General features: G+C 42.8%; 1 protein-coding gene across 2 annotated transcripts; it reads right to left on the bottom strand.

The window, feature by feature from the left end:
• Positions 1–248: 248 nt before the first annotated feature.
• LOC146702431 (uncharacterized) lies at positions 249–18,733 on the bottom strand. Of its 2 annotated transcripts, none has more exons than XM_085469133.1 (8): positions 18,621–18,733; positions 17,850–18,369; positions 15,334–15,465; positions 13,314–13,427; positions 11,361–11,495; positions 11,081–11,214; positions 10,942–10,990; positions 249–1,654 (listed from the first exon to the last, which is right to left on the bottom strand). In XM_085469133.1, the coding sequence occupies exons 2-8, from the start codon at positions 18,000–18,002 to the stop codon at positions 1,622–1,624; spliced, it is 750 nt and encodes a 249-aa protein (XP_085325259.1). In that variant the 5' UTR covers positions 18,003–18,369; positions 18,621–18,733; the 3' UTR covers positions 249–1,621. The 2 variants fall into 2 exon arrangements, with proteins under 2 accessions (XP_085325259.1, XP_085325258.1); XM_085469132.1 differs by lacking the exon at positions 249–1,654 and adding an exon at positions 7,155–8,248.
• Positions 18,734–19,890: the final 1,157 nt, after the last annotated feature.

Raw genomic sequence — 19,890 nt, 5'->3', positions numbered from 1 at the left:
GTAATGTGAATGTCTAAGTTGTGAGATAAAATTGAGGCAGAGAAAGCCAAAAGGGGACAGAGGGGGGGATGCCTCTCCTGCACCCTGGTGACACACCTTTACCCCAAGGCCCTGCATGTGTGGGTGATTGTGGTGGAGCGGGAAGAGGGAGGCAGCTGGAGATGGGGAGGGAAGGGAGGGGCACAGAGCCCGGGACAGCCCACCCGACCCCACCACAGAAAAAACTGCACCCACCCCATCATCCACTCATCTTCCAGACTACACAGGACAATAGATGCCCGGGCTGAGATCTTCCTCCACCTCTCCTATATCTCCCGAAGAGAGGAGACCTCCTGCAACATGTAACAGCCTCCCCCACCAGTTGAAGAGTCCCCCAGGTGGCTAGATGCACAGATGTGAGAAAAAAGTATATTCCTTACTGTTGGGGGGAAGGGAGCGCCATGCATCGCAAAGACCAAAGTCGCTCATATACTGTTTGATTATATTTGTGGACTGCCAATTACGCTGAGTTCCCGCTGTATTGAGCCTATCCATTTCTTCATTAGTCGAAGGTTGAGGTCGCCTCCAAGAACAAGTGTGCCATCTAAATGTTCAGAGAGTGCACTGAAAAAAAGTGAAAGAATGAGGGACCATCAACATCTGGACCATATACACTTGCAATACATAGCTTTTTTTTATCAAGTATAGATAGTTTAATGATTAAGAATCTGCCCTCTGGATCTATAACTGTATCGAGTACCATGAAATTAATATTTTTATGTATTAAAATTGCTACTCCCCTTTGTCTAGAATTATAACAAGCTGAGAACACATTGGGAAACTCAGGTGTTTTAAGTTCATTCGAACCTCTAAGAGGTCTGTGGGTCTCTTGTAAAAGGACAACATCTGCCTGTAGTTTTTTGAGTTGGTTAAATATTTTTAACCTCTTTTCTCTGGAGCCAGCTCCATTTATATTCCATGTAATGAACCTCAGTGCACCCATAGATGTGTGTGTATAACTAGGGATGTACGCTTTGTGTGTCGCTTAGACAGGTGGAAAGAATACATCACTTGTTCATAAATAAAGAGAAGGAGAGAGAGAAAAAATGTGTGGCGAGATGCTCCCTGAGTCTGACTATGAGTCTGACTAAAGTGACGGTGTAAATTCTGCTATGATATCACACTTAAGATGCGATTTGATACTGGTAAGTTAAACAGATGTTAATGCAAGTTAGTGTGAGTGGATAGGGAAAGGGTGTAGCGGGTTCTTATCTGGTGTGAGGTTAATACAGCCACGGAGTGATGTTGGGGTCTCGGTGGAGCTGTCCGTCCACGTACAGCCGGTCCACAGCGATGACAGCGCGGGAGCCCTTCTGGATGAAGCCGCGTCGGATTGGGAAGAGGACCCTGCGTCGCTCCAGGATCTCTTTTGGGAACTAGTTGTTTACGCTGAAGTCCGTTCCTTTTAATTCCCTGCCACGACTTTTCACCTGTTCCTTTTGTTTGAAGTGGCTGAATTTGGCCACAATAGGACGTGGTCTCCCGGTCACAGCCCGCATGGGGCCGATGCGATGTACCCTATCGAAGGCGATGTTCTTCACCATGTCCTCCGGCAGCTTTAGGTGGGTTTTGATGAAGCTTTTCACCGTGGTCTCCGTGTCTTCTCCAGCGGCTTCTGGAATACCAGAAAATACAAGATTATCATGCATGCCACAAGCTGGTAGATCAATAGCTGTCTCTTTTATTTATTTATTTTTTCTGTTTAGCTGGGTAACATTGTCTGTGAGACATTTCACCGACTCCCTTAGCGTGGCATTTTCAGCAGCGAGGGTTTCCACCTGCTGCTGGCTGAACTCCAGGGATTCTCACAAGGATTTAAATTCCTGGTGAAGAATCTCCACCAAGGACAGGCTTGCATCAAAACTGGACAATCGCTTGTCGATTTACTCCAGTATGTTGGCAATATCTTTGTCTGCTGGCGATGTTGTGCCGGGGGAATCTGCCGGGCGACATTTTTTCGACGACGGCGTCTCAGATTTGGCCAGGGAAGATGCACTCTGAGCCTTCTTCATTACGAGATCCTGGAAGCACTGATTGATGTCATCTTGGAGAGCCTCTAAACTCTCCCCGCTGTTCTCCAGGGTGTTGGAGATGATTTAGACAAGTATTGTAAGTTATAAGACAATTGATAAGTGTATTTGGTAATACTGAGGCTTAAAGGAATTTGTTCAATTCTAAACTACCATTCGCTTTAATTTTCCGCCAAAATCTCCGGCGTCTGACGTCAGTTACAACATGAGTCGCTTACCTTGTCCGTCACTTACCTCAGGATCTCACTCCCTTCCATTCCTAAATATGTGTGCGACTGAGAGTTTGGAAAAATGTGACTGAAATATGTGAATTGTTTTTCTGTATTTGTTTGTGACTGTATTGTGAAAAGATGGCGCCGGTGAGGTCGGCTGCCGTCACGACTGCTCCGACCACCTTTTCTTTGTTTTTGTTTTTCAAGTTAGTTTTCAGAGTTTTTAAATCGGCAAAATCATCACCATTGGGTACATTAGGTATGACAGTGACACTCTTGTTTCTATTGGTATACAATGTACTTACAATTCGAAGTTTTTAACTCTGGATCCGAGCTGGCCGAGTGAGATCTTGAGGGAGAACAAAGGACAAGACGCGAAGTGGCGGCCGCGAGGGAAACGAGCCGGCGTCAGGAACAGGCTGAGAACTCGTGCACACCGCACACCTCTGCCTAGCATCCTGCTTGCCGCGTTACAGGACGCACTCGACGACGCAGACTGGGGCATGTTCAGGAACAGCTCCGATGATGACGTCAACGTGTTTACGGAAGCGGTTGTGGGATTCATCGGGAAACTAGCGGATGATACCGTGGAGACAAAGACTATCACAACGTTTCCCAACCAGAAGCCGTGGGTGGATAAAACCATCCGCGACGCTCTGAGAACCCGCACCGCTGCTTACAACACGGGACTCACGACGGGGGACATGGACCCGTACAAAACCGCATCATGGCCCCCCCACACCCTCTAGCAGATCATTACATGAAGGAACCTTTTAAAAAAAACAAAAAAAAAAAACAAGCGCGTCCATGCTCACAGGTGTACACACGGGTGATCACACCCACAAACTACACCCTTTTTGGCTCCTACCTCAAAGCACACTGTGTTCTGTTGATCTTATGTGCTGCACAATAATGTTTAATATTTAGTATTTACTGTCATATTCCCATATATCATTGTGATGTTGTTTATTCTATTACTCTTGTTCTCTTCTGCTTGTTTTCTTTTTTCTTTCTCAGCAGGCGATCCAGGTGATTGATATATGCATTTTTTTTTCTGCCCGTTCTGTTGGTTTTTGTCTTTTGCCCTTCTCCCCCGTCCCTCTTCTCAGCTGTTTCTCTTTCCCTCTTTCTTTCTCCCCTTCTTTCTCCCAGTCAAGTCTGTCCCGTATTCAGTAAGTGAAAATAAAATAAACAATAAAAGGTGAATCAAATGGACCATTACGGCAAGGCTGGGATGGTCAGTTTGGTAAAGTAAATCTGTTGGGCATCTTTCTTTGCCTTTAGACAACAATTCTGATGGCAAAAGAGCCAAACGGGACAGGCAAAAAAAAAAAAAAAAGCGTCATATGATGTGCGGAAGGCGGTGAAAGAGGCGAAGCAGCGCTACGGGAGGAAACTAGAGTCACAACTCCAACAGAGTGACTCTAGGAGCCTGTGGCGGGGACTAAGGACAATAATGGACTATAAAGCACCAACAACCGGTATGACGAACGCGGCCGTGACTCTGGCAGACGAGCTGAACACGTTCTATGCTCGCTTCGAGGCTGCAGCTAAGGACTCCAACGATGCTAGTGCTAGCGGCGCTAACGGCTGCAGACAGGAAGATACTGCCAACACCGGAAACGTGCTCGTCATCTCCGAGCATGAAGTAAGGAAAGCCTTCAAGAGAGTGGAGGAGTCCAAACCGTCATCAAACAGCTCTACAGACACAAAAACGTGAAAATATAAACAACCAGACTATCAGCAGTGATTTAAGTACTTTAAGACCTGTGTGAAAATCATTTACAGTATATATCACAGAATTTAAGGCCTTTATAATCACAGAGCATACAGAGAAGGGTTAGGGTTAGGGTTAGGGATCAAAGCAGCCAAACGTGAGTACAGGGACAGGGTGGAGCAACAGTTTGACAACCCTCGGAGTATGTGGCAGGGACTAAACACGATCACAGACTTTAGAGGGAAAACCAGCACACCGCAGACCACGGCCTCTCTGTGTGAGGATCTAAACGTATTCTACGCTAGATTCGACACAGCGAACACCATGAGACCGGACAGTGTGCGCACCGCGGATGACGTCAGTGCGCACACTGTGTCTGAGGAGGATGTGCGGAAGTGCTCCAGGAAGGTGAACGCACGCAAAGCTACTGGTCCGGACGGGATTCCCGGCCACGTCCTCAAGTCCTCAGGCTCAGCTGGCTGGAGTGTTCACACACATCTTCAACCTTTCCCTCTCTCTGTCTGTAGTCCCAGCCTGCTTCAAAATGGCCACCGTCGTCCCTGTACCCAAATCCTCCACTATCTCCTCATTGAACGACTGGCAACCTGTAGCCCTGACCCCCATCGTAAGCAAATGCTTCGAGAAGCTGGTCAGGGACTTCATCTGCTCTGCACTACCCGACTCACTGGGCCCTCTACAGTTCGCATACCGCCACAACAGGTCCACTGATGATGCCATAGCCCTGACACTACACACTGCCCTGTCACACCTGGAGAAGAGAGACACGTATGTGAGGATGCTGTTTGTAGATTACAGCTCAGCATTCAATACCATCGTTCCCTCAAAGCTGGACAGGAAACTGCAGGATCTAGGACTGAGCAGCTCCCTCTGCAGCTGGATCCTTAGCTTCCTGTCTGACAGACGCCAGGTGGTCAGACTGGGCAGCATCACCTCATCCCCCGTCACACTGAACACTGGTGCTCCACAGGGATGTGTACTGAGCCCTCTCCTGTACTCACTCTACACCTATGACTAGCCACTAACAACTCCAACATCATTGTGAAGTTTGCGGACGACACTACAGTGGTGGGTCTTATCACCAACGGTGATGAGACGGCTTACAGGGAGGAGGTCAGCGCCCTGACCCACTGGTGTCAAGACAACCATCTCACCCTCAACGTCGCAAAGACAAAGGAGTTGATAGTGGACTTCCGGAGGTGCAGAGAAGTACACACCCCCATCACCATCAACGGCGCTGCTGTGGAGAGAGTGAGCAGCTTCCGGTTCCTTGGTGTACATCTGGCTGAGGATCTTACGTGGTCAGTACACACAAACAAAACAGTGAAGAAGGCGCAGCAGCGCCTCTTCTTTCTCAGGAGACTGAAAAGATTCGGCATGAACCCCCGCATCCTCAGGACCTTCTATCACTGTGCCATTGAGAGCATCCTCACTGGATGCATCACCACCTGGTACGGCAACAGCACCGCCTACAACCGCAAAGCTCTCCAGCGAGTAGTGCAGTGCTCTGATAATTGGAGGTGAGCTTCCCTCCCTCCAAGACATCTACAGGAAGCGGTGCCTGAGGAAAGCGGGGAGGATCATCAAGGACTCCAGTCACCCCAGCCATAAACTGTTCAGACTGCTTCCATCAGGAAGGAGGTTCTGCAGCATCCGGTCCCGTACCAGCAGACTGAGAGACAGCTTCTTCCACCAGGCCATCAGACTGCTGAACACGTCATAGACACCTCAGCTTCACTACTGGAACTTCAACATTATGCACTCCATACTGTACAGTAATGCCACTGTTTTGCACATGTCTCACTCTGTATATTTAATTTTATTTTATTTATTGTTGACTCTATTTAATTTGTAAAATATGTGTATACACACACACACACACACACACACACACACACACACGTAGAAAAACATTTAGTATACACATCCAGAAATTTTTTTTTGCATATACTATTATATATTGTACATATATTTATTAGTTTCAGATTTAGCCATTCGTATATTTTGCCTGTTAATGTTATTGTATTTTGCACAACTCTGTTGCTTGTGAAGCTCGCACACAAGAATTTCACTCGCATGTGCTGTACCAATGTACCTGCACATGTGATGTGACAATAAAAGTGATTTGAGATACTGTAGGTTCAGTGAATGCTTACATTTCACTGATTAGAATATACTGGACATTCAAAGCTAAGATTCAGCGCACTGTGTTTAGAGGCTGGGATTGGATGAACTCATCATATATACAACCTTTGATCATCATTTATGTCCAGTTGAGAATTAATCTGTGCACTCACATATTAAATGAACTGAAATCAGTAGTGTGATCTCCAGTCTTGATATATTGAATGAGAGAACTGACAGCTGTTATTTTAATCAGCCTGTCTCAGTTGTTTTAACTCTTAAGTATCACAAAATAATGTGGTAACATCTGGACTGACGAGTTTACTGTCAGCATTTTAATCCTAGTTTAAAGGCTGTAGGCTGCAGCCGTTGCTCTAACACTGTATGAATGTAACAGGGCTCAGTGCTGGTTCTAATAGTCTGACCTGCTTCCAGCTTTATTTGTGAAGAGCACAGCAGCTTACAAAACACGTAGCTAGCTCGTACAGCTGCGACGTAAAATTTTCATAAGCTAAAATGACCTTAAAATAACGGGGCTACATGCGGTGATGCTAGCGTTAGCCATGTTAGCACGTTACCTTCACAGGTGGTCAGACTGCCTAAACAGGCACTCAGTCAGAGGTTGGGCTCTCTGTTTCGCTGCAGGGTCCCTTCATCCTTCACATATCCGTGTCGAGCCGAATGTAAATCCCGAGGCTGAACGGCCTTTGTACAAGCACACAGGCTTCTCAGCAGGGCAAAGCTATGAGCTAGAAAAATCCAGGCTGGCAGGCAGCCAACATCTGTCCAACCAATCAGAGTTCCTTACATCCCACAGTGTGGCTAATTTGAATAGCAGCAGGATTTTTAAAATGAAGTTGTTAATCCAACTGCTAATCCACATGTTAATCCCTGAGCGAACAGGGAAATGGATTTTGAAATGCAGTTTATTAAAGTGCAATTCGAAAAAGATTTTTGAAATGAAGTTTATCAAAGTGGAATTTGAAAATGTTTTTGAAATGAAGACTTAAAAAGCATTTTAAAAATCAGTTTATTAAATTGGAATTCAAAAATGAATTTACAAATGCAGATTTTGTTCTACAATTCATTATTTAAGCACAGAATTCTTTATTTCGATGCGCGCGGCTCTTGTGGTCCTCCATAGTAGAAATGTGAGATAACAAGAAACTAAAACAATCTTCTACTTTGTTTTTCTGAACTTGTAGAAATGTCACATGCATATGTGGTTATGCAGGTATAGATTTACTTAAATATAACCAGTCCATATATTGGTCAACTGTGACAGTTGAACTCTATCTCACTGAGTAAGGAGACTAGTTAGAACCTGAGCAGAGGGTTAACATATGATGTCAGTATTATCTAAAGGTCTTTGGAAGAGCTATAAAAGGGGTAAATGCAGTGCCAAGTTCTGCATAATCAATACAGTTAAAAGAAATATCCAGTTCAATAAATTCAGATGAGCAGAAATATGACAGGAAGTGTCAGTGAATGAGTCCTAAGCACAGGGATAAGAACCACTAGCTGATCGTATTCATCTGGATCTTGTTTGATGATGTAAGATCAGAACATGAGGACTGACTGGGCTGAGCCTGTTTCCTGGGGAAACTGGTCGGAGGGTTAATAGGTGCTGGACCATACTGTCCAGTCCACTTATCAGTGCTGGCAGTCATGTGTGAACCTCTTCAGGGATTCAAAGTTACTTCTCTTTAAGAAAAATTTTACTAGTCTACATACATCCATTTGGACACATGCTCAGTCATCTCAGTCACCTGCCCCTGTTCCAAGCCCACAGGTTGTTTAAGAACAACAAAAGCCCCGCCTCGCACAAATCACTGGGGTGGCTATAAGTCCATTCTGCAGCTCTAATGTAGTTTAAAAACTCCTGCTCCCTATTCAACACTTTAAGTAGTTAAAATGTATTGAAAAAGTTCTAAATCCATTTCTTATGTTGTTACAAGCTACCCTGCTCTCAGGTAGTTAAAAAGTGCACCGAGCCCGCCCTCCAGCACCTCCTTCACTGGTTTTAGCAGCGGGTTGTGGACAATGTGAAGTCCTTTATCCAGAGGATGGCAAGCAAGCTTCTCCAGCCGGGACAGCTGGTGCATCTCCTGAAAGTAACCATTGTGTTTATCACCAATAAAGTCATCACTATTATCATTATCATCATCAGTATCATCGAAGTCATCACCATGCTTCCAGCACCACTATCACCATTATTAGTAATATTATCACAGAATTGTGAAAGAGACTGAAGGTTATGTAGAGACAGATAGACATACATCTTATGCTTCATTATACCTAACCCTTTACATGGTGTTAGGGTCCAGGTTTAATATTGGAAAGAAATAGCTGCGCAGTGTTAGCGGTGCCATGAATACGTCCATTTAAAAATCTGCATCTTGCATTTATTCAGGTTACCTTTGTCTAATATTAACATTTGTTTAAATAAACACGTCAGTGTGTCCTTAAAAAGGTGGGGAAATAAAGAACGGAGCAAATACGTTTTTCATGGCATTGAACTTGAAATACATGTGAGAATTAAGCGTTAGCGTGAGAAATGCTGTTGTGTGAATGCGGATATGTATACAGACTAGAGATGGCATGATACCACTTTTTTATGTCCGATACCGATATCATAAATTTGGATATCTTCCGATACTGATATGAATCCAATATAGTGTTTTTTTTAATCAATAAAACTGTTTTTTTAATATCTTGCTGCATTTTGTATAAGTTCATACTTGTTAGGGGTTGCTGAGTGGATGTGGAGAGAAGGACTCAAATGCAGGAGTCACGGTGAAGATGCAGGGTGTTTATTGTGAGGGAGGAATGACAAAAACAGGAGATGGCTGGCTGGCTGATCTGGACTTGGAAGGCAAACAAGGTGCATAGACAGCAGTGACAACATTAATGACACAACGCCGACCCGGAGAGAACTGAGGACTTAAATACACTGGCTGAACAATGACTGATAGGTGACAGGTGAGTGAGCAGCTGAACACAACTGAACTAACGATGCATGGAATAAGAACTAGAACATAATGCACACAGAGTAACGTAACACAAAACAGGAAGTGGAACGTACAGAGGATAAACAGTGGGCATGAACTGAAAATACTGAGTCAACGACCCAGAAACCCTGACAATACTCAAGTTTAAAAAACAAAACACTAAAGCCATTCTGTTATACCTGTATGCAAAAAATACACTGCACCCAAAATATTTCATAGTCCAGCAACACTGATCAACTCAATAAACTTAAACCTGCACCATCCTCCCTATTCTGGTATTTTAAAGAGTACTTAGCAGAAATATTAAACAACCTAACTAATAGGGTTGAAAACTCCTAGCAAAAAAATATAGGGAACTACCCCCCACCCTCAGCCTCGTGATGCTTAATTGATGTAATCAACTTTAATTTAATGCACGTGTAAAAAAAAAAATGCACAGAAATCAATTATTTTTCTACAATAATTAAATAGATTCAACATCTTTCTTCAACAGAATTGCAGACTGCACAGATGGTACCTTCCCAAAGGAAAAAGTACTATAGCTTAATAGGGTATATTAGACTTAACAGTTACTATATACAGTAATGGACTTCTATTCATTTTACATCAGATTAAAACTTTGGGTGTAAGAGTCAGATAATTATTTAATAAAAGCTAGACATTTTAAATGAGAATAAGAAAGGAAAGTATGTCTTTGTGCCCCCCTTTCCCTGTTAATGCCCTACCTATTCATCTGGCTAAACCTTGCTAGACCCGCCCCTGCACAGTTACCAGCTGTCATCTACGTAGAAAAAGATCCTGGTGGAGAAAGTAATATTAAATAAATTCTATCAACAGCTTATCAAGCTTAAACGTGCTGCTGTTGTTCAAATGCTGGTTTCCTCTTTCTGGTGCAAAGTGGGCCAAAAACAAAGAAGAGAGACGGACTCGACAGAAAAGCCGATCAGCTGATCATTGATCAGTTTCATGATTGAAGTAGCAGCAGGAGAGCGAGAGAGAATGAGAGGCAGTCGCTCCATATATCGGTTGATAAGCTTAAGGTGGGAATGCTTTACATGTTTGTTTACATGTTTGGTAGCGAGACTCCAAATACTCAACCAGACCACTGACAGGTCTCACACGCCACAGCTGCTCTATCACGTTACGCATACTGCTCCGACGTGCTATGGTTATGAGCTGAGTTACGGCATGTCGCAAGTTTTGTGAGGTGCTTTTTTGATATTTAATGGTTCAGATTACATTTTTTGTTTCTCTCCAATATCCGATCCAGTAATTTAGGTCAGTATCGGACCGATACCAATACGTAATATCGGACGGATACCGATGTAATATCGGATCGGCCCATCTCTAATAGAGACACGCTTGAAAGCTTTTGCTGTTGAAGTAGAGTGGACCAAAAAGTTGACACAACATGCAGAGAGTCTTTTTCCTTTTTCTGAGAAAGACTGCCTGTGAGCTCACCTTTCACGTAGCCATGCTTCATACAGTTCTAGGGTAATGCGCACAGGGCAGGGTGAAATAAACTAGAGTTAGAATAAATTAATGGTGAAAGTGTTGAACTAATTTTCATTGATAATTTCTGTTAGCATCTGTTAGCAGGTTTAAAGACAGGCAGGCTGATCACAAAGCTTTAATGTGAAGCCTGGATTGGAGCCCTGTACTGGAGATGCCAGGGCACCAGTTGTCATCAATATCATAATCACCATCATCTCTGAAGATATCGATGACCATTACTATCAAAATGATTAGTGTCATCATCATCATCATCCTTCACCAGTGGAGCTGTTTACCTGTGGAACATCCTTGATGTCGTTAAAGTCGAGATTCAGTAACTCCAACCTGAAATCAAATCAAATACAAATGTGATACACACACGCCACTCCAGTGGGGCGGAGTTACGTGGATTTGGTTACCTGGTGATGTGGTTACCTGGTGAGGCAGCAGAGGGCCTTGGGCAATGAGTGGATGCTGTTTCCCTCCACAATGAGAATTCTGAGCTCCACCAGAGCCTGAATGTTCTCTGCCAGGTTCTCTAGACGGTTAAAGGCCAAGTGAAGGAACATCTGGGGATTTTAAACATATTAGCTAATCCTCTCTGAATCTTCTACAGGTAGTTGTACTGAATAACCAGACTACTTATTCCAGAGTTTAGCACACGTAAACATACACAGTATTTCGAATTTGTGATATTAGCCCCACATGAACATACCAGAGCCTTCATGTTGTAGACACAGCCCGGGATGTGAGTGATGAGGTTGTGACTGAGGTTGAGCTTCCTCAATTGGGTCAGATTAGAGAGAGAAGCCGGCAGCGATGACAGCTGGTTGTTGGCTAAACTCAGCACCTAGAACAGGTGGTTTAGATAACCACATATATTACTCCTGTTTTCCACTGCAAATCCAGTAAACCTCAGAATAAGTGGATCAAAAATACCGTTGTCTTATTTTTAGGTGTATCCAAAATCTTGTGTTGCACTGTTTAGCTCCAAACCAAAAGCAAAGCAAACTTTGTGCTATTTTAAGGGAAAAGACTTGCTGGAAAATATAGTGTATAGTGTATGATAGTTAAGGACCTTTAACTGACAATCATCTGTTCTGTTGTTTCCTAAAGGTCTCTTTATTCTTTTGTATTCAGTGGCATTGTTTCTGTTTATGCCATGGTTTCGGACATATTGGGTTTGTTTTGTTTTTAATTTCCTTTCTTCCTTATTAAGGACGAAACCATCTAGGTCAGGAGGAGTTCAGGACCAGCAGGATGGTAAGCATGCAGGAGCAGAGTGGCATGGACAAAATGAGAAAGAGCAAGAAGCTGAGATGATAGCTGGCACTTCAGCACATTCATTTCATGTGCCAAGCTGCATATGATGTGCTACCCAGTCCAGCAAATCTGCACATCTGTGACAAGAGTGAGCACCAACATGTCTTCTATGCCCAAAGGAGAATATCCTAAAAAGCCTTTTAGGAGGGCCACTGCCTCCGGCCAATGCCAGGACCAGTTGCTGAAGTGTGTGGTAAATGCATTTTCAGTGCAGATCTGAAGCCAAAGGAAAATCTCCTTTGTTAGGGCTGGAGAGAAGCCTCAGTTAAACTCTTGACCATAGGGGATGAACTCCAGTCCTCGAGAGCCAGTATCCTGAAACTTTTCCACGTGTCCCTGCTGCAACGCACCTCAATAAAATTGGTAGGTCATTAGCAAGACCCTAGCAAGACACTATAGACCTCTCTAAAGTACCAAGAACATGTAAATCAGTGCCAGTGGAGCAGCTTGAGAACAAACAAAGTGGTAGGCCATCACTTCTGCCACTGAAGCCGCAGAAAGAGCCTGCAGGTAGATTTGGATCAAAAGGATGGGTCCTCACTTCATGACCTCAGGAAACATCACTGATGATGTGTCCCCTGTGTATGCATCTACAAACCGCTTCTCCGTCATTTTGGATGTGTGACAATCCAGGATCAAGTGAATGAGACCCAAGTCACACAGACCTAGAAACTATTCTATGGCAATCATCTGTTGTGAGGGAAAATGAGTATTCCCCACATGTTTGGCAAAAATATCTGCATAATACCCACAATTTAAATGGAAATGAGAGACTTGTCCGCAAATACTGTCCAGGTATTCTTCAACCAATCGTGGAACAGACACAAAATGGAAAATAGGGTCCCCTTCTAAGTAAAAGTTACCCCTTTTTTAAATATAGTGGCTGCAGTTCTGACAAACAACTTTTATTTTGAAGGCAAACGTTCCCCATTTCTGGTTGAAAATTATGCACTACTGAGTATTTGCAGGCAACAAAGAAAACTACAGACAACTGTAGCAACCAGAGCAAAACATGAGGAGCTTTTTGTATCAGCCACACTATAAATGTGGCCAACCTTTCCTCCAGTTGCTGAACAGAAACCACACCCCACAAGTGCATCTTAGTGCATAAAGTGCATCAAGTGACGAAACGTTTCTCCCACTGAAAACGCTTCGTCCAGATGAACAGAATCAACTTTTGGAGATTTATTTACCTGGATGAATGAGCATGCATGAAAACGTCAAGCATATTTACCTGCTAAAATAAAACCTGCACAACATTTTAAAGAGCTGTTTTCAGGAGCAGTGATCACAGTAGCAATGTCAGTAGCACTAAAGTGAGAAGCTGAAGAATTTTCAGCAGTACCTCCAGCTGTGTGCAGGCGCCCAGCTCTTCAGGAACCTCTTTAAGTCTGTTTCTGTAGGCAAATAAAACTCGGAGTTTCCTCAGCTGACCGATCTCTGGTGGCAAATTGCTCAGCTGCACACACACAACACACAAATAACACCAGGAACAAGCATCTTACCATAAATATAAGGAAACAGATATAAGAGAAGCCATTCCAGGAAATAAAGTGAAAGATGTTAGAATTAAACTCTTCACAAAGTGCCCTGAAATCCAGATTGAAATATAGAATAATTATAGACACAGGGTGTCACGGTTCTGGGTCAGTTTGACCCAGTATTTTGAGTTGTTATGTTTTGGTGTGTTTTTGCATTTTGGATTCTTTTCTTATTATGATGATAATGATGATTATGACTCTATGTTTCAGTTATTCTTGTTTAGGGATTAGTCCGTAGGTTTTGTGTTCTCATGCTTATTGCAGGTTTAGTTCAGTGTCTAGTCTGTCTCTCAGTGTCGTGTCTGCGTCTTTGTTTAGTGGTGTCTTGTTTCCTGTTTTACTCTGAAGGTTCATGTTCCTGTCTTATGTCAGTGTTTCTAGCTTTGTTCCCCCTGTCTCATTAGGTCTTATTCCTCCCAGCTGTGTTCCCCTTCTGTCTCTAATTCCTTGATGACTTCCTCAGTGTTTTTAAGCCCAGTGTGTCTTCGTGTCAGTGTCGTGTTGTCTGTTAACATTCCTGTCATTCTAGCTACACGTCATGAGTCATAGTTTTTCAGTCTCTGTTCTGGTCATGTTCATAGTAATCTGCTCCTGTCATGTTCTCATAGCCTTTCATGTACCAGTCCAGAAGACTGTCTTTTGCTTTTTCATGTCATGTGCGTACCTCTTAGTTACAGTCCAAGTCAGTCTTAGTTTTTCTTAGTCTTTAGTTGTTTCCCAGTTTAGGCCCTTTGTTTAGGTCATTGCCATAGTTTATGTTTGGTTCTTTTTGCTTTACTGTTTACCGGCCCTAATAAAGGCTCACTTTAAGTTCAGTAAACGTTTTGCCTCCTTCGTCTGTGTCCGCACCTGGGTCCTCCAAACACCCTCCTCACGGTCTGCCCTCGCAGACCGTGACACAGGGAAAATAAAACTCTGAATAAGAGACTTTATCAAGTGTTGAGGGCTGAAAATTTCCTGTTTACAAAACATTTCACAAACAGGTTTAGCTCACAGGTTAAGCAAGGCTAACAGCATATGACAGAAACAGCCTGCCATGCATGCTGGCACTACTCAGGGCTCATTATGCTGCTGAAGGTTGAAGGAGGGTGGAGGCAGAAACTGGATCCTGGTAGATTTCAGTGGGGATTAGAACTTTTATTTATCCAGGACACTGAGCAGCTGCACAGGAGGAGGAGGCAGAAGGAGGGATTGAAGGAGGTCAGTACCTCACTCATAGGTACATTACATGACTTTTACTTTAAATTAAACACATGAACATCAATATGCTCTCACTGGTGAGCTCGTGAAAACACCTGGATAACACCTCCTATTACTGAATAAAAGACTTGGATGTTTATCAGGCTTCAGCAAGAGACTCTCATGGTCCATCATGGGAAATGTAGGATCTAGTGTTTGTGGAATAGTATGTCTGTCCTCTCCCCTGCAACACCTGTTCTCTAATAAGATGATATAATTTCATGGAAGAGCTGTTTTTAAAATCACCGCATTAAACGGTTTAACAGGGTTCATGAGTGTTTCCTTAGTTTTTTTGTACAATAAAGGGTTACTGTTGATCAACATGAGGGATAAATATCTATGTGTGTGTCGTGTTACATGAGTGTTTTCTTGTGTAACTTTGTATTTGCTTTCATTTCCATCCTCATATGTTCTACCATAAAATAAACATCTGGTTTATAAAAATTTTAGCATCAAACGTTTGAATTATTCTGTAACCATGTGGGAGTCAGTCTTTGAATGAATCCTGACAAACTCCTGCGATGTCATATGTTAAAACTAAAATGGTTCAGTGGAGGAGGAATGTCAGGTATCAGGTGTGTTTACCTGGTTACCCCACAGATTGAGGACCACCAGGTTAGACAGCAGAGCCAGCTGAGAAGGAAGAACAGTCAGGCTGTTGAGAGACAAATTCAGCTTGTCCAACTCCAACAACTCCCACAGTTCATCTGGAACCTCCTGTAGAGTGAAACAGAAAAGGAAGCTGCTGCTTTCCACTCAGAATTCACCACACAGCTGGAAAAGTTCTCACAGCACTGTTCTTTAGTGTACATATTTAATTTTTTTACATCACAAAAGACAGAAAATGCAGCTGACATGTGGAAAGCCTGATGTTTGAATGCTCCTAAATGTTGCTCGATAAAACAGCTTAATCATTTAAAATAATAATTAATATTTCAACCAGTTACCAATAATATGGCCTAAATGTGTCACGGCCAGGCGAATCAGCTGCACGCTGATCAGCCCTCTCTGTTTCTCTCCCTCTCTTCCTCTTCTCTCTCGCCGGGGCGGAACTCACTGTGGTTTCACGCCCTCGGGAGATGAGACACCTGGGTCTCATTAAGGGGAGCAGCATTTAAGCCAGGAGGTGACTGCTGTTCGTCGCTGGATCGATCTCTACCACGCGTTAGTGAAGTCAAGCTACAGCAAGTTTAGTTAAGAGTGTTTCCCTCCGTGCGTCGTTCTTAACCCTGTCTCCCTGTCCACAGAGCTTCCTGGATTTTTCCCCCGTGTGATTCCCGTGTGGCAGTGTCGGAGTGTGAGCCTGTGATCGTGTGAGTGGATATTCTGAAGAACGCGTCCTTTCCCTTGGACTTCCCTGGAGACCCCTTCTCCCCCCACTCCGCTGTATATAACAATATAACACCCCCCCCCCCCCCCCGCACATTCTTGCATATACACCTGGTGACTTGTAAATAAACCCTTCTTGTGAGCATCAGAACCGGAGTCCTGCGCTTGAGTCCTCCTCCATACCGTAACAAAATGTCCTCTCCTGTTGAAGCCAGCTCATATTTTCATTGTTTTAAAGTCATCAGTATTTATTAACACGAGCCCAAAACATACTGTGCTGTACTGTGTGAGGAGAAAATGCCCATCGTTTCATCACATGGTGTGATTACTGTGTGAAAAGTCACTGATAAATGTCACGCTGGCACTGATCTAATGCTTGTTCACAAATGTGCCAGTGTTCATTTTGACAGATGAAGAAGTTAAAAAGAAGTTAAATATTTAAACTTGGGTCAGTGTCTTATGAAACAAATCTACAGTTAAAATATGTTTACACACTGCCAGTCAAAAGTTTTAGAACAGCCGAACTTTTGTCCAGTTCAAGTCATTCAATCCAATGAAAAGCTGAAATTGTACAAAGGTAAGTGGTGAACTCTCAGAGGTTAAACAAAGGTAAGATTACCCAAAACTGAAAAATAACGTGCATTTCAGAATTATCCAAAAAAAGGCCTTTTTCAGGGAACACAACATGGGTTAACAGTTTAAAGCTGTTCTGCAGTAATGGAGGTTGATCAGGCGATGAAAGCTGGTGCTACTAACTCCTACAGGTGGTTCTGGATTACTTACAGCCCCCTCTGTCTGCATAAAAGCAGTGTTGGACCACACTGTGGTACCATACCCTCATCTCTCTGCTGTTTGTGCTAATGGAAGCTCAAGGTGGAGGCGACCGTTGGTTGAAGACTGAATGGGGATGGCTATATATTGGGACCACCCTGACGCTTGCTACCTTTAATAAAATATTTGATTGTTGTAAAACCACAAACACTTGGCAGCGTTGATCTTTCCTTGGGAGCAGGGAGTGGGGCCGTTATTCGTTTTGAGGGTTTTTTTTGGTTGCCTCTGGGTTCCCCCCAGGTGGGGGTGTAACAAGTTCATGATTTCTTTTTTAACTGCAACTGCTTGTTTGTACTATGCTTTCAGTTCAGAGTGCAAAGAGATATTAAAATGTATAATTTCTAATAAAAAAAAACTTCTAAACCTTTTGACCTGAGTGTATATAACAGGGATCTCATCACGTGTTGCGCAGTATTCAAAACTATAGTTAGTGGGTGAGGTTTCAATTGGTTCTGTGTTACCAGTGGTATTCAGTTCAATTCAATTCAGTTTTATTTATATAGTGCCAAATCACAGCAAAAGTTACCTCAAGGCGCTTCATATTTGAAACTAAAATCTCTGCAGTGATTCAAAGAAAACAATCCTAAGTGGATTTGCACTTGCTCATAGGCAGCAAGAGTTGGAAAGCAAACAAAGGAGTTTAAATAAGTGAAGATTGATTAAGGCTGGCATGAGGAACCAGATGCTGTCATATCTGATCAGATCATATCTGAATAATTGACTGCGTTCCCAGAAGGATGAAAGAGGTGTTGATCACAGTGCAGGCTGATGATGGAGCTTCAACCTGCATCTGAGATAACACTTGGATCTTGGATCTCATAGGGCTAAACTCTGAATGTACAAGTGTAGACACCAGGATGTGTGCTTGTACATTATTAATTGAAACCACAGAGATGGCAGCAGTGGCCATTTGTACCTAAAAGCAGGTGTTGCTGTCATACCTTCAGACCTCGGCGAGCCAGGCTCAGAACATTGTATCCAAACTGTTTGACGGTGAATCTTCGTATTCTGTCTGCTGATGTCAAACTGTCTTCCCTCCCTTCGCTCCTCCTCTTCTCCTCCTTTATCTCTTCTGTACACACTATTCCTCCCATCTCCCACGTTCCTTGTTCACAGAGTTCAGAGAACACAGCTGATTATTTTTCAAAAACTCAACCAGCTGTGTGGTGATGAAACCACATGTTTCTCTGCTGTGGGACAGATATTACATGTGATTGTGTTCAGAGGCCAGAACCTCTTGTCTAGGTGTTGTTCTAATGTTTCAAATTAATTTCTACAATACAGATGTTGTGATGTGATGTTCAGGTATCTTTTTTTCCTAACAGGCCTCAGATCAACAGATGTGATCAAGGTTGAAGACAGCTGTTTTTCCAGTGTCTGTCCAGATGTTTTTCTGCTGTTCAGAAGTTTCTTAAATGTCCACTCTCGTCTCTGGGACCAGTCAGTTGCATTTCTTGCCTCCTGTAGGTTAGAAACAGATTTAAAATCCACACACAGTGGGCAAGATCGCATTGCACGTGTCACCAATTTTCTAAGTAAATATATTTCTGAAGGTGCTGCTGACATGAAATTATCACCTGATGTTGGTAACAACCCATCCAATCCTCACATGCAAAGAAATCAAACCACAGATGTCCATAGATTATGTGTAATAATGAGAAATGACACAATACTTGAAGAAAAAACCCATTACAGACACTTTGATATCCTACCTCACATCTGGACATGTTTCAGCAACGCAGAGCAGAAGGATCAATGCCTATTGGCAAAATCATGGCATAAACAAGCGGCTGTTTATCTGGCACTGACAGAGAGACGGACATCAAGCTTGAGAAAAGGAAGGAAGTCTATTTAAGGAAGAATGCGCACACACACACACACACACACAGCTGCTCCTGTCAGTCTGCTGCACACTCTCTGACACCAAACTCCATAATCAGGTCATTTCCAAAACAACCATGTGAAACTAAATGCAAAGAGTCTAGTTCCACCTACATGTAACAGCTGAATGTGATTGCATTCCTACAAATGAGTTAAATGTTAATTTATTGTTAACAAAAGTAAGAGAGTCCTCTACCTTGTCTCTACATCACCTCTGTCCTCCTGGCTGTGACCCACATATGAATCTTAATGTTCCACGAAGGATGATGTGTTAGGAGGACAGAGCAGAAAAGAGACAGCCAGAGAAAATCAAGAGTGTAATAATTCTAACTAGCACATATCAATAGTTGGATCCAGGCCTTAACTACACTGTAAAAGAAAATTGTAATATAAAAGTATTTAACTGTGTATTTTACAGTTTTGTACTGTTCTTCCAGAATATCATCAAATTCACATAAATAGACTGTGATTTTAAATTTCAAATGTAAATTAACGTAAAATCACTGTAAATGTAATAAAACATAACTTTCTTTTTTTCTAAATGTATTTGTCTGTACATATGCATATTATTTGTATGTTAAAATACATTCACAAATGCATCATAATTTCACAAATATTTGTCTGTTATTTGAAAGATTGAACTGTTAAATTCAAATGTAATGCTATGGAAAAATATATAAAATGATTCTTATAAATTTTTTTTAAATCAAATAATTATTATTATTATTGCTATTTAGGGTGATCGTGGCTCAAGAGTTCGCAGTTCGCCTTGTAATCAGAAGGTGGCCGGTTCGATCCCCGGCTGGGACACTCTCGGTCGTTGTGTCCTTGGGCAAGACACTTCACCTAACACCTACTGGTGATGGCCAGAGGAGAATTATAAAGTGGAATTTTAAAGCGCTTTGAGGGTCTCATAAAGCGCTATATGAATGCAATCCATTTGTCATGGGCCTGGCTCTGTGACCCAGGGATCATGTGTTCTTTTTTGAGTATTTTTTTGAGAATATTATGAGTTTTATTTGTCTTTCTTAATCGTTTATGGTTGTGGTGTGATCTGCTCCTCGTTCCTCGTTTCCCTGTGTGTTGTTGTGTCAGTTTTGC

Source organism: Copadichromis virginalis, linkage group LG9 (assembly GCF_057382275.1).
Source record: "Copadichromis virginalis isolate Kocher_CV1m ecotype Utaka linkage group LG9, C_Virginalis_male_GT1.1, whole genome shotgun sequence".
NCBI lineage: Eukaryota > Metazoa > Chordata > Actinopteri > Cichliformes > Cichlidae > Copadichromis > Copadichromis virginalis.
The sequence above is the reverse complement of the archived record's forward strand: the minus strand, read 5'-3'. Positions and strand labels throughout refer to the sequence as shown.

What these genes read in the sequence shown, in the direction of transcription:
- LOC146702431 (XM_085469132.1), bottom strand. Translation starts at nt 18,002, where the DNA reads ATGGGAGGAATAGTGTGTACAGAAGAGATAAAGGAGGAGAAGAGGAGG. An exon ending in TCTACAACATGAAGGCTCTG is followed by an intron (nt 11,215 to 11,360) that starts GTATGTTCATGT and finishes TAAAATCCCCAG; the next exon opens with ATGTTCCTTCACTTGGCCTT. An exon ending in ACATCAAGGATGTTCCACAG is followed by an intron (nt 8,249 to 10,941) that starts GTAAACAGCTCC and finishes GGTTACTTTCAG; the next exon opens with GAGATGCACCAGCTGTCCCG.